The sequence below is a fragment of the Phocoena sinus genome, chromosome X, assembly GCF_008692025.1.
Source record: "Phocoena sinus isolate mPhoSin1 chromosome X, mPhoSin1.pri, whole genome shotgun sequence".
Classification (NCBI taxonomy): domain Eukaryota; kingdom Metazoa; phylum Chordata; class Mammalia; order Artiodactyla; family Phocoenidae; genus Phocoena; species Phocoena sinus.
In genome coordinates this window covers 15991784-16008982 of record NC_045784.1, presented here as the reverse complement: position 1 = coordinate 16008982, position 17199 = coordinate 15991784, and the positions used below count along the sequence as shown (strand labels likewise).

At 38.7% G+C, this 17199-nt stretch overlaps 1 protein-coding gene across 2 annotated transcripts in view; it reads left to right on the top strand.

Annotated features, from left to right (window-relative positions):
* ADGRG2 (adhesion G protein-coupled receptor G2) overlaps window positions 1–17199 on the top strand; it is a 113668-nt gene that overhangs the window by 61996 nt on the left and 34473 nt on the right. For both annotated transcript variants that reach the window (XM_032620767.1, XM_032620766.1), the window contains exons 3-9: window positions 3486–3521; window positions 6801–6839; window positions 6947–6970; window positions 8638–8676; window positions 10766–10807; window positions 13063–13116; window positions 16535–16590. In XM_032620767.1, the coding sequence (XP_032476658.1) occupies window positions 3486–3521; window positions 6801–6839; window positions 6947–6970; window positions 8638–8676; window positions 10766–10807; window positions 13063–13116; window positions 16535–16590 (290 nt within the window). The remainder of the gene's footprint in view (window positions 1–3485; window positions 3522–6800; window positions 6840–6946; window positions 6971–8637; window positions 8677–10765; window positions 10808–13062; window positions 13117–16534; window positions 16591–17199) is intronic.

Below are 17199 nucleotides of genomic sequence, written 5' to 3'. Positions count from 1 at the left end.
CAAGTTTGCATTGTCTTAAACCACTAAGTTCATGGTAATTTGTTACAGCAGCAACAGGAAACTAATATACTGAGTTTTCCAGTTTCAGTTGTTTGGCTGGTGTTACCAGAGGTCCGTCAAATTCAAGAATGATATGGAAATGCTGTGGGGCGATGGGGGACAAGGTCTTGGATATATGGGGTTGGAGAGGCAATGACAGTAAGGCATTCACATGGCAGTGCTCAGACCACACTTGATCATGTGGGATTGGATTTGGGGAGGTGGTAGCAGTAAATTTGAAAGAATGTGCCAGGGAGGCGATGTAGGGAAAGAGACCCCGTCGAGGGGGGCCACTTTCTTGAGTTGCCAGTTCCTCTGTTTGGCATCCATTCGAAGCTTAGGCATGCCAAACTCCTGGTCATCATAATTGCAATATACGGACTTTGTTTTAAAAAATCACTAGGGAGTCATATTGAGTAAATTTTATAGACAGCTCACAATTTTATTTATGGATTTAAATCGAGACTTCAATAAATGAATAATGCTTTAAATTTTGCTCTTTGTAAGTTTCCAAAGGAAAATCTGAAAAATTTAAATGTTTTTCCTTTCTTTGCTTGCGAATCTTTTTAACAATGGAAATGTTTTGTCTCCTAAGAGTGACATGGAACTCAAATATATGACTCACTGGAAATGCCGACCACCTCCTTGGTTTTAACAAATGAGAAGTGAGTTAGGAAAGAGCCCAAGAGAAACAGAGGCTGATACTCAGGAAAATGTAAGGCCTATGGGACGTCTCTATGTGGCACCAAGAGGAGTGATGTGGAGCGTTATAATGAGAGACAGAAAAAGTGAATAAAATGTTAGTCACTGAGTAATCGGGCCCCTAGAAGAAAAAAAATGCCAAAAGAGAAAAAGCGGACAATAACAATTTAAAAACCTTTAACTTTTATTTACTGGGTTCCCTCCCTTCATCAGTGTAGGTTTCTGCTGGGAGCCCTGTAGGCTGGGCTGGGCTGGCCCTTGATCTATGTTTTTTTTGTTTTTTTTTTTTTTTGCTCTATGCGGGCCTCTCACTGCTGTGGCCTCTCCCGTTGCAGAGCACAGGCTCCGGACGCGCAGGCTCCGCGGGCCATGGCTCACGGGCCCAGCCCCTCCGCGGCACGTGGGATCCTCCCGGACCGGGGCACAAACCCGCGCCCCCTGCATCTGCAGGCGGACTCTCAACCACTGCGCCACCAGGGGAGCCCTGATCTATATTTTGATCAGGTTTTACCTCTTGATTGTGAATCCATGCCTATCAAACCTGTCTACCCAGGGATGGCCAACCAGGAAAGTTCCTTCTCTACTCTGGCTCTCCTATTACCCTTGAGTTGTCCATTTCCTCTAGCATCTAAGAAAGAGGTAAAACTCAGATGAGCCCCTTTCCCTGTGGGTATACAGCTCTTGTCAAAGGATTTAGCAATGGAGAAGGTTGAACAATTGGTGATTCTGGTCAGCCACTGGGCAAAATTGAAAAGGAAGCAGTATTAGCCCCTGTTGCCCTTCAACATCACTCTCCATCCCTCTTCCCTGGTACTCAACTCTTCCTCAGTGCCTTCATGCTGTTCCCTGCCTGTGCCACGCTCCCACACCACTCTACCTCACCTGCCTAAACTGATGTGTCATTTTCAAGTAGCCCATATTGAATGTTGATTCTTCCCGGAAATTTTCAACATGGCCCAGTATGGTAGGTCTTTGCTACATAATCAGAAGAATTCAGCCAATTGGAATTAATTCGTACTAAGCTGTGAATGACTGATTTCCCCTTAGTGCTCCCAGGAGCATTCTCAAAATTAAACTCCTGTTAATTCAACGGACTCTTTGATTGGTGGGATATTTAAGGTAGCGTGAGGGATATATTGAAGGACAGAGACTAAGAAGAGGCAATGCCAATTAAATTAGGGCATCAGGACACTAACTACTCTGTGCTAACCACTGGAGCACTCATTCAGTCCTGCTTTCAAGAAGAACTGTGTTTTAATTATACCAGAAAATAATCAGTACCCTACCACCATTTAAGGAAAATAGGCTCCTGGAAGCTACCAGGTATGTTTCACTGTGCAATTTTAGTTTCTAAATATACTTATTCTTTCTTTTTAATTGTATCTCAAGATACCACTATGGAAATAACCATTCCTTTGTAATTAAAAACAGTTTAAGAATTTATAAGGTAATACCCCATTGGGTGAGAGTTTGGGAAAGTAACACTCTGATGTACTGCAAAGAGCGGTATAAATTAGTTTGTTTTCTGTAAGGCATCTTGGCAATCAAAATTCATGGAATTTCTGAAAGAAATAGCAAGTATGAATGCAAAAATTTACCAAGAGGATTTCTTGCAGCGTTGTTTGTAATCATGAAAAACGGTGCACACTAAAATGTCCATCAAAAGGAAATTTGTTATATAAATTAATGGTACATCCAATCAATGAAATGCTATGCAGTCATTACAAAATGGTATTGGGGAAAATTATTTAATGATATAGAACAATGTTCAGGATATAGTGTCATGAGAAAAGCCAGGTTACAAATAGTTTTAAGTGATATGATCTTTCTCATCGTACATATAAGTACATATGTATACACACACATTCATATATTTATATTCATATGTAGGTATACATTAACACATAGAAAGAGAAAAGAATATATGTCACAACGTTAATGTCATTTATGTTTGGGTGGTGAAATTATAGGTGGTTTTAATTTTCTTCTTTTTGTTTATCTGTAATTTCTGAAGTTTCTCCAATAAGTGTATTATTTTTCATAGAGAAAAAATAGAATTACTTTTCTTTTAAGGAATCTAGCATCCTCCCAAAATAAATAACACAGCAGTTCTTGTAGTTTATATACCCAGAGGTGTCTGATTGGCTTAATTAAAGGTATAAAGTCTGCGCTAATAGGTATAAAAAGAAGTACAGTTACGGGAAGTTTAATTTATGCAGATGTATGCATTTACACATTCTAATGAACATTTGCCAACAACCAAAGTTCTTAGTCATCATTTTTATTTCAAAATGTACTAAACCATTATATAACAAAATATGTAGAGTACCATCAACAGTTAAATTGGAAGAATTGCTTCACCAGAGATATGTCTTTGTGGAGAATTGAAAGAACTGGTTAGGCTGTTGAAAATAATAGTAAATTAACATACTGCCCTCTCTTGGTAGCTATTTGCAACTCATTTTACATTCACTGCCGTTAAAGATGTTAATCTCCTACAAATTCATGTACAAACTAATTTTATTTACTTTTACATTTTTTATTGAAGTATAGTTGATTTACAATAATGTGTTAGTTTCAGGTGTACAGCACAGTGATTCAGATATATATATATATTCTGTTTCAGATTCTTTTCCATTATAGGTTATTACAAGATACTGTAATAATTCCCTGTATTATACAGTAGCTCCCTGTTGTTTAATCTACAAACTAAACTAACTTTAAATCACCTTTTTCGTCAACAGAGCATGCTGATAATTCCAGTTTGTTATCACCTTCTGGTAAGATTGTTATTTCATGACTTTGGGGGAATTTCAGCAAAGTATTCTAAAAGTTCTCCATGCAATGTCAGATACAGAAAAATTGTTTTCTTCTATGAAGTTTAATTAAATTCTGTCATTAAACCTACTCCTGAAAAATCAAAGCAGACACAGACAACAGGATAGTCTATCAATTCCCCCCAATTGCTAAAGAAAGCTAGGGACTAAGTTGTGGGTTTTCATCATGGTAACCGCTTCAGTTCTTCAGTGTTATTTTTAGTATTCTAGTTCATGTCTCCTGAAGAGTATCAAGGACATAAACATGCTAAATGTTCCTATATTTGAGGGTTGAGATGTTCTCTTAAATATACTTCCTCAGCACCCCTCTGAATTAATATTTTTCAAAAGGCTTCTAAAGGCTTAGCACTCATGAGAATGGGAAAGCAAATCAATAAAGAGAAATTTATAACTAGGACCCGTCTTGGCAGGAACCAGGAGCTGAACCTGCATTCCAGACTGCTGGCTACAACGGGACCTCAGGGATAAAGTGGTCCCACCCCATCCCTTAGTTAATAACACGGTGCAGCCTGGAGAGGATGAGTAACTTAATCTAAGTTCACACGGCTTCTTGCCCTACATCACAGAGGCAGCACATGGCTTCTCTAACTCCTACCTCTGTGTTTCATTCTGTAATATATATACCACATAGTACAGAACAATCTTTTACGGTAGGGAGTGAGTCAACTCACATTGTCCTCAGTTGTGTGAAAATGAGCTTCTACTGTTATTAATTCATTTAACTAAAATTAATAATAATCGCTATTACTGCTCATGCACATACTAAATGTCTGGGAGTCTTCCGACATCTCTTTTTACTTCCAGTCTTGCAGTATAGGGATCGTTATATTCATGTTATAGATGAGGAAACCGAGGGTCAGGGAGGATGAAACTTGCTCATGTTCACACATTCTCTGGAGCCACACTACTTGGGTTTGAATTTGGCCACCCCCCCCGCCCCCCCACCTCCATTGCTATCTGTGTGGCTTTGGACAAGTTCCTTCACCTTTCTGTGCCTCAGTTTTTTCATCTGTAAATTGAAGAGAATAACAATACTCGCTTCATAGGGAAGTTGTGAAGATGAAATGAGATAACACATGTGCCTAGCACAGAGTAAACCCTCAGTAAGTAATAACGATCATTATTATTATGTTTTACAAATTTACTTATTTAAATATTTATTTATTTTCGGCTGCGTTGGGTCTTCGTTGCTGCGTGCGTGGACTTTCTCTAGTTGCGGTGAGCAGGGGCTACTCTTCATTGCAATGCACTGGCTTCTCATTGCAGTGGCTTCTCTCGTTGTGGCGCACGGGCTCTAGGTGTGTGGGCTTCAGTAGTTGTGGCGTGCGGGCTCAGTAGTTGTGGCTTGTGGGCTCTAGAGCGCAGGCTCAGTAGTTGTGGCGCACGGGCTTAGTTGCTGCACGGCATGTGGGATTTTCCCAGACCAGGGCTCAAACCCGTGTCCCCTGCATTGGCAGGCAGATTCTTAACCACTGTGCCACCAGGGAAGTCGCTGATCATTATTATTAAGTTATTAAGTAATGGGGCAGAGATTCAAACCCAGGACTGCAAATCTCCAAAGCCCAAGCTCTTTTTACTAAGCCAGTTTGCCCCCTTGTTATTAAACTTCTAGGATAAAATGAACCACTGTATTTTTCTTCTGCTGCAGTAGCCTTCTCAGACTTAATCATGGTGATATCTTTGCAAAACTCTGTTTGCATGGAATGAGGTCGAGCGTTTGGAGGCACACAGTGATGCCAGGTACAGCCCCAGGACCCCAGGGGAAAGGCAGCACACATCCAGGGATGGACAGGCGGCTGTGCCTGCAGGCCTCTTTGGATGGTGTCACCCATTCCTCTCCAATCAGAAAAATGAATAGCCATTGATTAAAAACCCCCTTTGGCCAATTGTATTGTTCTGCCCCAAGAGCAAAGGATTCCATACCCAGGCTTTGAATCTCATTGCTCAGGAACTGTCTTACTTCTCAAGAAATATACTTGGTAATTTTAAAAAATGACAAAATTTGGAAGGAATAATGTAGGACAGACGGGGTGTGTGTGTTTCAGCCAACGCATGATTGGTCTAAAACAGACAGGCCAGCCAAGCGCCTCGACACACCCAAATGTTGTCCTTACCAGCTGAATATCAGGCTCCCTATTGCAAAGCTCAGTTTAGTTGTAAAATGTTTACTTGTCCTGTGTATACGGAGAGGTCAAGCCATTGGATCTTTTTAATATTTAAACATGCAAAGTGTGTGCAGTAGACTGACCTCTTAGCATAAATAGAGTTATTCCACAGGAAATTTACAACCTGATTGTCTTAATAGCAGCCATATTTTATTTTATTATTATTTTTAATTAAAAAATATTTTAGCTATGTTGGGTCTTCGTTGCTGTGCATGGGCTTTCTCTAGTTGCGGCGAGCGGGGGCTACTCTTCATTGAGATGCACGGGCTTCTCGTTGCAGTGGCTTCTCTTGTTGCGGAGCACGGGCTCTAGGCATGCGGGCTTTAGTAGTTGTGGCATGCGGGCTCAGTAGTTGTGGCGCACGGGCTCTAGAGCGCAGGCTCAGTAGTTGTGGCGCACGGGCTTAGTTGCTCCGCAGCATGTGGGATCTTCCTGGCCCAGGGCTCGAACCCATGTCCCCTGCATTGGCAGGCGGATTCTTAACCACTGCACCACCAGGGAAGTCCCAGCAGCCATATTTTAAAATAACTTACCGGGAAGTTGTGTTAGGTAGTACAGTATTGAGTGATAGCAGTGTCATTTTTTTAAATCTTAAATTCATTATGAGAAAAGTTACCAGGTGTCATTATAAACAGAGTAGAACCTATGTGCCAATATGTTTCATAATTGTAGTGTGACAAATTATTAAACTATAAAATGTTTTCTAGGACTCTGTGGCTGAAAAATTTTGAAAGTAGTATGTCTCTATTTTGTTGTGGTTCCTAAAGTTATTTCCATAATATTCCATAGGTCAGAGCAAGCTTCGTGGTCATGAGTCTCATATTCTTTACCTGTAAAATGAAACAGTTGTACTCATTTCATCTCTTGGGTTCTTTCTTTACGATTTTCTGATTAAATGTATACTCACTGAGTGATTATGGGACTTGCAGATTTAACTACATATTGGTCTGATAGCCTGTTTTCTACTTTTCATAATTACATCTCAAAAGTTTAACTCCTTAAAACTCAATAAATAATTGTTTCAAAGTATTAATTGGAATTTTTTTTTCTCCTGCAGCTGAATCATCTCTTGTTGGTTTTGTCCCCTACTCCAATGGTACTCCAGGCAAGATTTTGAAAAAATTTAAACCTATATTTACCCCAATTTGTTAAGTTTTTGATTTAATCATACCTTTGTCTTGTCGTTTTTCCTCGGGACAAAAGAGGTTGAAACTACAAGCTTAAATGGTAAGAATTTTTCTGTACCAAGTGAAAATTGATAACCCTTAATATGAATATAAGTATAATGAATGGTGTTGAAGGTTTCCTTATTCAAATAACAAACACAAACAAACACAAAAAATCCCCCAGACCATCGACCCTGGAGAGCAACCTAAACTTTCTGGTGAAATGATAACATTCTTATTGTGGAAGGAGGACAGCCGTACAGCATTCTAACTGTGCTGTGAAAGGAAAGAAATATCGATCACATTTTGAGAGCTCTACTTGCTCTCCAACACGATGCGAACACACTTTACAGGACAGATTGTTTAAATGGGAAAAACACATCCAGTGACTTTAATGTGATTCAGCCTAGATTTAGAGGCACAAAGTGTTCAGAGACAGCCTTTTTTTTACAGATGATTTTTATCAATTTTTAAATAGTATGAAATGAAAAAAAAATCTGGCCTCATGCTAGGGAAAAGGGCGAAGAATTGGGCCATAATCGAGGGAGGTGGGCAGGGCAGCACATTCTGTTTCCTTTCTCTGTGGGTAGACAGCCATCCATCTTATTGCAGTCAAAACCCAACACTTTTCACAATCCCTTAGTTAAGATGAAATCTCACCATGTGGTTGGTGGTTAAGGAGCTAAACAATCATAGATGCAACTCATGCCAATCAAAACTGGTTTAAATTCACATTTGGTCCAGTGGGAAGGAAAGACATTATCTTTTTTTTTTTTTTTTTTTTGCGGTACGCAGGCCTCTCACTGTTGTGGCCTGTCCCGTTGGGGAGCACAGGCTCCAGACGCACAGGCTCAGCGGCCGTGGCTCACGGGCCTAGGCGCTCCGCGGCATGTGGGATCTTCCCGCACCGGGGCACGGACCCGTGTCCCCTGCATCGGCAGGTGGACTCTCAACCACTGCACCACCAGGGAAGCCCCAGACATTATCATTTTTATGTGCAATTACTTTTTACAGTGAAAAAACATCTTTAAAATAGCCTTGGCAGTAGTTTTTGGATCCCATTTGTGTGGGTTTTTTTTTTTAAGTGTAATAATATATTACAGGCCTTTTTTTCCCCCTTAAAGTTTCATCCAGAATAATAAATTCTAGAAGGATTTTCATTTAAAGAAATACCAATAGGGTAGATTTTAAATTGGATTTCAAGTGAAACGATCAAAATGAGATTTCCTTAAAAGTTCGTTGAATATCATGTTCAAGAACTCCAAATTTGAACTAGAATTTCTTAACGATTGTTTTTTAAGAGTATACCTTTAGGTACAAATGCATTAAGCATCTATAGGGCTATGTATAATATTAAAGTTACTACTAACTACGGAAATGTCATATCCCTTAGAGACTTTCATTATAATAGAGAAAAAAAGGGGACAGAATATTAAACAACATAAATAGGTTTATTTAAATCTAATGATTACAGGAGTGCTGCTATGTTTTAGGCACGTAAAACGTGTTCAGGAAATACATTTTTAAATGAATGAATACTTGCTGAGGAATGGTCTGCGCGGGTTGGGGAATGGCTAGTGTCGTGAGGGGGTGGACCAGTTGGCTTTTGCAAAAGTCTCTAACTTCTCCAGGATTTGGGGAAAAGTGAAATGTTTAAGGAACTTAGGAAGATGCATGTATTTGTTAACCATGTCAATAGCTGTGCTAATTTTTATTATTTTATTTCAGATGCTACTTCGAGCGTATTATCTACTTTGAACAAAACAGGTAATGTCAAGTTATTTCTAAATATAATAACTTGTCTTCTGTGGCTTCTTGAGTTTCTCACTTGTGTGGTCTTCTGGGTTAGTAAAAGTTATCTCCTTGCCCATTTCCTATGACTCCAACTGTTGATTTATTACTCGTTTTACTTTGACATTGAACTATAATTCTGGTGTCACCACACTCCTGAACTTCCAAACTCTTATGGCTATAGCACTCCATTTAAAATAACATTTACAATTTTTTTGATTACAGTAGTAATACATCTTAGCTCATAAAAAATGGGGAATATAGAAAAATGCAAAGAAGAAAATAGCAATCATCTTTAATGTTACTTTCCTAAGACTATTACTGTTAATAATTTGGTATATTTCCATTCAGTATCATATATATATATATACACACTATGTAAATATATATAACAAAATAGTCATAGTTTACATACATTTTTGTATCTTACCCTTTTGACTTCATATTAAATTATAAGTATTTTCCAGCATCCCTTCCTATTAATGACTTGATAATATTCCGTCGTGTACCATACGTGAACATTAAATTTGTTTCTACTTGTTTTTTTTTTGCTGTTGTTGCACTGCGCGGCATGCGGGATCTTAGTTCCCCAACCAGGGATGGAACCCGTGCCCCCTGCAGTGGGAGTGCAGAGTCTTAACCACTGGACTGGGAAGTCCCTGTTTCTACTTTTTAAATAGAAATTGTTGCAGTGAACATCCTTGTGCCAACATCTTTGCATTTCTCCCTGATTTTTGTAGAATGCTCTTCAAGGATTGGACTTATTTGGGTCAGCATTATGAATATTTTAAGGCCCTTGATAGCAATTGCCCAATTACCTTCTAGAAAAGTTGCACCCAACAACATTCCTGTCTGCAGTGGATGAGAATGTCTTTGTAACCGTACCTTTGCCTAGAGCTGAGACTATGTCATATACTATTAGATTTTCCTCTCGATTCCTTAGGTTCTATTTTGCATCTTTTCATATTTGTGAGGTTGAACATTTTTCCCCCAAAGATTTTTTTACTGGAATCAGAAGTTCATTTCACAGCTGTGTTTTGTTTGCTCTGGAAAGGAAAGTGTCAGGGCAAAACAAAATAATATATTAAAAGGATTCTTAATAGTAATGCAAAATGCTGTCAGCTTTTTTAATTACCACCGATCATTGCCCATGGGTCTTTCACACACTGAAACAGAAGCTTGTCAATAACACATACAGACATGAGATTTCTGAAACTGTCAGGATAACGTCATCATTCTTAAGTGTTTCTCCAAGATCTGAGCTTTGTGTTTTCTTCAGAACTTGCTACTCACCCTAGGAGACAGACCTTCTTTGTAAGTCTGTGCCCGGAACACAGTCTCTTCTAACTGGCCATCCTTACAGTAAGGATTTCTGAGCCTGGTTCTCTATTATCTGGGAAATAAGCCATGGGCTCTGTTCCCAAAGCGTGTCGGGAAGATATTTCTAAGGTTCGTTTCTTCAGAGTGTGTTAATATTTGCCTGTGAGTCATTGACTTGGAACAATTCTGTCCTGGTTCTGCTGTGAGCTTGTTGGATGACTGTAGTTGGATAGTCTCAACCTCTCTGAGAATAATTTTATCTATCAATAATATTATTAACTTGTAAAGGAGGTAGGAGGACACTGTTGATATTCGGGTATAGTAGCAATATTTTGATAGTAGATCCTGTGTTTACTATTTCCATTGATTTTTATTCTGAATCACCTGCTCCTTACAACCTATCACCCGAAGGTCCTGATAGTGACTTAATTCTGCATATCTGAAGTGTAAGTTCACATTAATTTGTCTAGCGGCAGCGCATGGAAACTGCAGTAGAATTATGCAGGCAGTGGGGTAACAGGAATGATCTAACTGGGTAAACGTAGGAATCCGAATCCAGACCCACCCTCTGCCAATGCTATATGATCTGAGTATGTAATTCTCATTCATTCTGCTGCTGAGATGACCAATAGTGTCTTAAATGTGTCAACAGTTTGATTTTCTTAGCAGTTCACTAAAATGATACTCATGGCAAATTGTTTTTAAAAAATAACAATTCTCTAATATTTAAATTGCTTCTTTGCAGAGAAAACTAAAATCACTATAGTAAAAACCTTCAATGCATCAGGTATGACTTATTATCAATATCAAGACTTTCCTTTTTTATAACTAAAGTAAAATTAAACAAATGGCTGGTGTTTATGTTTTCTTTCTCTTTTTTCCTGTCTTTTAAAAATGAAATCTGTTCTTCATGTATTAGGTGTTTATGCACTGGGTACCTTAAATTGTACTAAGTGTTTGGGGTTATATAATAATGATCAGACACAATGCCCGCCCTCTAGAATCTTCTAGTCTATGAGGAGAGACAAGGCAAACAGATAACCAGCATGAACATGTGTGCAGATAAAGGCAATGATTTCACAAGTGTTTCTGACATGGATGAGAATCATGAGAGATAGAAGGGCTGGTGCTAATGATTATCAGTGAGATGCAATTTATGAAGGAAGGATTCTTAGAGGAGTGAACCTCAAACTCTTTTTAAATCAAATAAGGGATGTACTATTAAGTGCCTATTATAAGATTAAGGATACATGATTTGCTTAACAAAGGCTTCCAGTTGATTTAAAGCAGGGGTTGGCAAACTGTGGCCTGTGGGCCAAATATGGCCCACCACCTGTTCTTGTAAATAAAGTTTTATTGGAACACTGCCATGCCCATTTGTTTACACATTGTCCATGGCTACTTTCCCGCCACAAGGAATAGTAGAGTAGCTGCAACAGAGACTATATGACACACAAAGCCTAAAATATTTACAATAGGGTTGGCCCATTACAGCCAGAGTTTTCTCGCTCATGATTTAAAGGCTGACCTGTGGCCGTGTACTTGGAGGAAATTATGGATAACAGCCCTAGCAATAGGAAAGAAAATTCTCAGTATGAATGAGTAGCAAAAGATACGCATCACTGGAAACAAAGGTGCTACTAAAATTTCGAGAAAGATGAGAGATGGAGATGAGAGAATGAAAAGCTTAGTAAGCAATAGACCAATGTTTGACCAAGAACATTAAAGCATTACTATCCATAGTAATCTATAGTATTTGCATAGTGTATGTTTCCAGTGAGTTATATCCATAAGCAAGTATATTTAAAATGAAATCTTTCTCTTTTGGTGTGGCTAACATTGCTGCAGAACAATATAGAAATCTACATGTCAGGTAACTTTTGGCACCTAAATTCAGTTCGCTCACAGAATCAAAACTCTTAGCTGAAACGTGATGCCTACACACCAAATGTCAACTAAATCATTCTGGCCGGAACCACATCGCATGCACTAACTCAAATTATAATTTTAGTTTGTGTCCAAACTAGTTCTCTTAGGGAAGAATTAAGCACTCATAAAGTACTGTAGAAATAAAATAGCAATCAGGCATTGCATACGTTAATTCTGACCAAACCAGACCTAACAGGGACATCAAAATATTTCTTAATATGACAGCCTTCTCCCCTGGGCAGTCTGCTAATACATTATCAGCATTTGCCCCTCACACTTATTATAGATTTCTTATACTTTGCCAAAAGGATGAAATTAATGAAGCAGAGTAAATCAAATCAAAGAAGAGATGTACCTCTCCTTTCACCAAAGGAGAAAGTATTTCTCAGGTTAATACGTATGAAGTATTTTTTCTAACATGGCTTATTTCACCTCCCATTCGTCTCTGCCTCCTTTGTATGCCTACGTCATCTGTTGTACTGGCCATCACTCCATTTTGCCCTCACTATAACTTTTTATTTACTGGCCAATATCACTCACTAGATTGTAAGCTTGTTGAGGGCAGGGTCTGTATCTGGAACGTCCCAAAGCCTATAGAATAAGGTAGGTGCTCAGCAAACATTTTTTGAATTTTGTAGTTTTTGCCCATGTGAAATGACATCATGACACTGATGTTATTTCATACCTACATTTTCATAAGGAGCTAATACCAGCATTACAGTGTTCATGGACTCCCCTGCCTAGGAAAGGAAGGAGGACCTATGAGTAAGGAAGGGCTCTTTCATTTAAAGTCTCTATACTCGATTGTATTCATGCTGTTCCTTTTATATTGGACAGAAGAGGGATTAATTGGGAATGGGACAAAGAAATTTTAGGGAGTAGGGGATCAGACACTGACATACTAAAGAATAGTAGAGTCCAGTTCCATAATTGAACTACTAAGAAATGAAAATTCTCATTCCTTTAGTCTTTGTGGAATTCATCCAGCCAATTATATCCAACATGTAATATTTTGGGTACATGCTTAATGCTTGAATTTGTGAATTCTCTTAATGTAGTATGTAAGTGCAGGTGTTTACATGCTTAACCCGCTGTGTTGTGTTTTCTTTGCAGGTGTCAAACCCCAGAGAAATATCTGCAATTTGTCATCTATTTGCAATGACTCAGGTTAGTTCTTGTGTACACTACACATTACCAGGTAAATTAGCTCCACAGAGAAATGGTTTGTTTTCCTGCCGTTGAGTATGTGATGTGTGCCCCTCTGATTTATCTCCTTTCATCACACCTGGCTACTAAGAGTCTCGAATGAAAACAAAAGCAAATTTTAGATCAGGCTGAAGGTGAGATAATGGGTTAACTTCCTTAATATGAGAACATGAAGCTCTGCACCAAATATTTTTCACCATAGCTTTAAATCCATAGCTAATGGCCTTAGAGTTGATTTATGAACATAATAATGAACTTAATTATTGAAAGCCAGTTCTTATATATAATATCCTCAAGGTTTTCCATAGGACCTTAAGTATTATAACTTAGAAACAGGATGTTGTCTTTTGCTAAAAATAAAACAAACCACTCTACTAGAATGCTGCAAATCTTACGTACACCTAGTTTAATTGGACGCTAATTGCAGTAGTGCTCATAGTGTATTTTGCCATCTCTAACTAGACTGTCCACTATTTTTAAAAATTAAGATGGCAGTCGCTTGAGAACATGCTATTTTTGAAATGGGAATATCTTCCCTTCTGCCATGGGCCAGAAGGAATGAAACAACCACTTTTCTGACGTTGGTTTGGCTCTCTGGGGTCCCTTCCTTATTAAAACCAATGAAAGAGATGTGAAAAACAGAAAAACATGGTATGGCAGGTCAGAACTGGACCATGGGAAGAAAGAAGAGGAAAGTAACAAAGTATTTTATATATTGAAGTCTTAGTGTAGCTCCAGTGATACAAAAAAGCCAATCATTATAGGAATGTTTTCCTTTTATTCTGTTCCTTTTAACAGTTTAACAATTTCTTTGAAAAACATAGGAAACAATTTCAAGTGAAGTAAGTTAAGGTTGGATAGTTTAGAAAACTTCCATTGAAAGAATGTTCCACAGGCACTTTCTATTTATGTGATTGTGAGGTTTACTTACATCAGCTTTCTGCTGATAGTATGCTCCAGGTCGAATATAGCAGGAAAGTGTTAGCTGGCTTTGATTAAAGGGAGCAGAAACTTGTTGGATACATTTCACTTTTATATATTGTGGAACTCTCTTCTCTCCTCCTTCTCCTCTCCCTCCTCTCTTACCCTTCTCTTTACTGAATTCTCCATAATTTCGTTATTTTCATGCTTCATCTATGTTTTGGACTGGTGACTAATGTCTAGCTTAGTGTTATGTCTACATGATGTTTGATAACTGAAAATTGAACATTAAGTCAAAAAAAACCCTGGTCATCTTGAGTAACAGATGCCAGGAAGCTGGTTAGAGTAATGTTTTCCCCAGTTAAGCTACTGAATTGACCATTTGTTTTAGTGTCTGGTGAAAACAGCCTCTTCAGGGGACCTACTGTTTTGTCACCAGAAATTCCACGATATCCTCCCAGAAACTAGAATCCTTCACTTCTTGCAGATTCCAATCTGGATTCATTAAGGGAAATGGAGGCTGGTGAAAAAACTGAGAGCTGACCAGGTAGAGTTAGACTGAGAGTCAGAAGGTGGTTGCTTCCTGGTTGCTCTGCTACCCCTGTGCGCCCAGCATATTCTTGAAACTCAGCATGTGCTGAATAAGACTGAGGAATGAACTTGGAGAATGGAGAGGTGAGGGAGAAAAATTGTGGGTGTCAGCACACACACATAGGCACTAAATAAGTTTTTAAAAGCTAAGATTTTTGCAAAAATGTACGAGTAATTCTATGCATGTATCAATTATCTTTTCTTTTTAAATTTATTTTTGGCCGCGTTGGTTCTTTGTTGCTGTGCGCGGGCTTTCTCTAGTTGCGGCGAGTGGGGACTGCTCTTCGTTGCGGTGCGCGGGCTTCTCATTGCGGTGCGCGGGCTTCTCATTGCGGTGGCTTCTCTTGTTGAGGAGCACGGGCTCGAGGCACGTGGGCTCAGTAGTTGTGGCTCGTGGGCTCTAGAGCGCAGGCTCAGTAGTTGTGGCGCACAGGCTTAGTTGCTCCGCGGCATGTGGGATATTCCCAGACCAGGGCTCGAACCCGTGTCCCCTGCATCGGCAGGTGGATTCTTAACCACTGCGCCACTAGGGAAGCCCCATCAATTATCTTTACTTTTAATAATTATGTAGTGCATTAATTGAAATTTCAGTATCAATATGCAGAGTTTGAAGTTCTCAGGAGAAAGGTTGCTGGAATAGATAAATCATGTTAATCACTGGCCTAGTGGCGTTGTCAGCCATTTTAAAGGGAAGTGGACCACTGGGTCCTTGGCTGTGGGAATCAGTTGTACTTTGTAGTGCAATAAAAGATGAGACGGGGTGGCCTTCCACCGTCTAGCTCGGGAGTTGGCAAACTACTGCACATAGTCCAAATAATAGCCTGCCACATGTTTTCGTAAATAAAGTTTCATGTGAACACAGCCATGCCATTCATTTATATACTGTCTATGGCTGCTCTTACGCTACAACCGCAAAGTTGAGTAGTTTCGACAGAGAACCTATAGCCCACAAAACCTCAAATGTTTACCTTCTGATCTCTTACCAAAAGAGTTGGCTGCATCCTGCTCTAGTTTATATGATATCCTTGCCCTTCTGATCAGGAGGCCAGTTTTTTGTCTCTGTAGATTATGAAGTGCACACAGTGTACTTCTGTTAAGGAGTCTCTGTTTTGTCTCCAGATAGAGCCAAAGCCCTTCCGAGTATACCCTGCAGGAAATGGCATTGACTGAAATTGAGTTGTGTTTCCCAAGGAGAGCATTTTCAGAACAGGGTTTTCTGGCATTTCTGGGACGAAAGCCACAGTGAGTTTTTCAGCTGAAGAAAGGATTTGCTCTGCATTCTGTTCAGGTTTCAAAGCAAATCTCAACTTTGCTCCTAGGAAAGATAGTGCATTTGGTAGCTGTATTTTATTTTATTTTATTATTATATATATATTTTTATTTTCATCTGGTAGCTGTATTTTAAAACAAAAAAGAAAAACCCAAAATGGCAAGGAATAAATAGACTTTCATAAGGCTGTGTAACTGCTGAGAAATCCTTTTTCCCTCCCTCCCATGTCTCCCATAACTGCAACTATAACAGCTTAAAAAGATTTGCAGTGTTAGAGCCACAGTTCCCCAGTTAACATCGTTAAGGGAAACAAAGTCCTGATGCGAAGCACATAGATAGGGATAAAATTTCTTGACAAGGGGACAAGTTTTTTGTTTTTCTGCATTCCCACATAAAATGTACAGTTGATATTTTCTGAAAATTATACTGATTGATAATCGTTGGGTAACTTTGTGATAGAAAAGAAAGTAAATGTGAATAACAGAGAACTTGATGAAATTGTTTATAAAGTAATCTGATAATATTTTTCTGTATTGTATTAATCCTCAAACTCTAAGGATGCAAGTTTCAAATTGCTTTTTGAAAATTTATTTTTAGCCTTTTTTAGAGGTGAGATCATGTTTCAATATGATGAAGAAAGCAATGTTACCCAGGTAGGTTTGAAAGATTTTTTGATTGCAATTTAACAAGTGAATTTTCATGTATTTAAAGATTTAAGGTTCAAATTATTTCTGATATTGAGCATATTTACTTTTATCACCAAATTGAAATAAAGTACGTGCTGTTGAAACATTAGCTTTGTTGAGAGGGCTTGACTTCATGGTATTTTGTTAAAAATTATATTTTACTTTTCACTAGGCTTGATGCTGAATAGAGTGTTTATATGATACAGTTCTATTGCCAGTCAAAATTTAAAATTATATTAGAAACTCCTAGCAGTAAGAAATGTAATATATTGAACCTAAAGATTGTCTTCTCAATCTGATCCTGTTCACCCCATGGGGGATTCAGACACAGTAGTATCAGCCTTCCCATAACCTAGATTGGTTCAGAAGATCCCAGCTAAATATGGTTTGTTAGTTCAGTAAATATTTCCTGAGCGCCTACTATGTGCCAGGCAATGAGCTAGGTGCTAGAAATGCAGTGATGGTTGCTACCAAGTGTCCCTGTTTACATTCACATAGAGAACTTTAATAGTGTTCTTTTGGGGGAACCCTTGGAACAACAAAAGATAGAAATTAGCACATCAGACTTGCTGATTC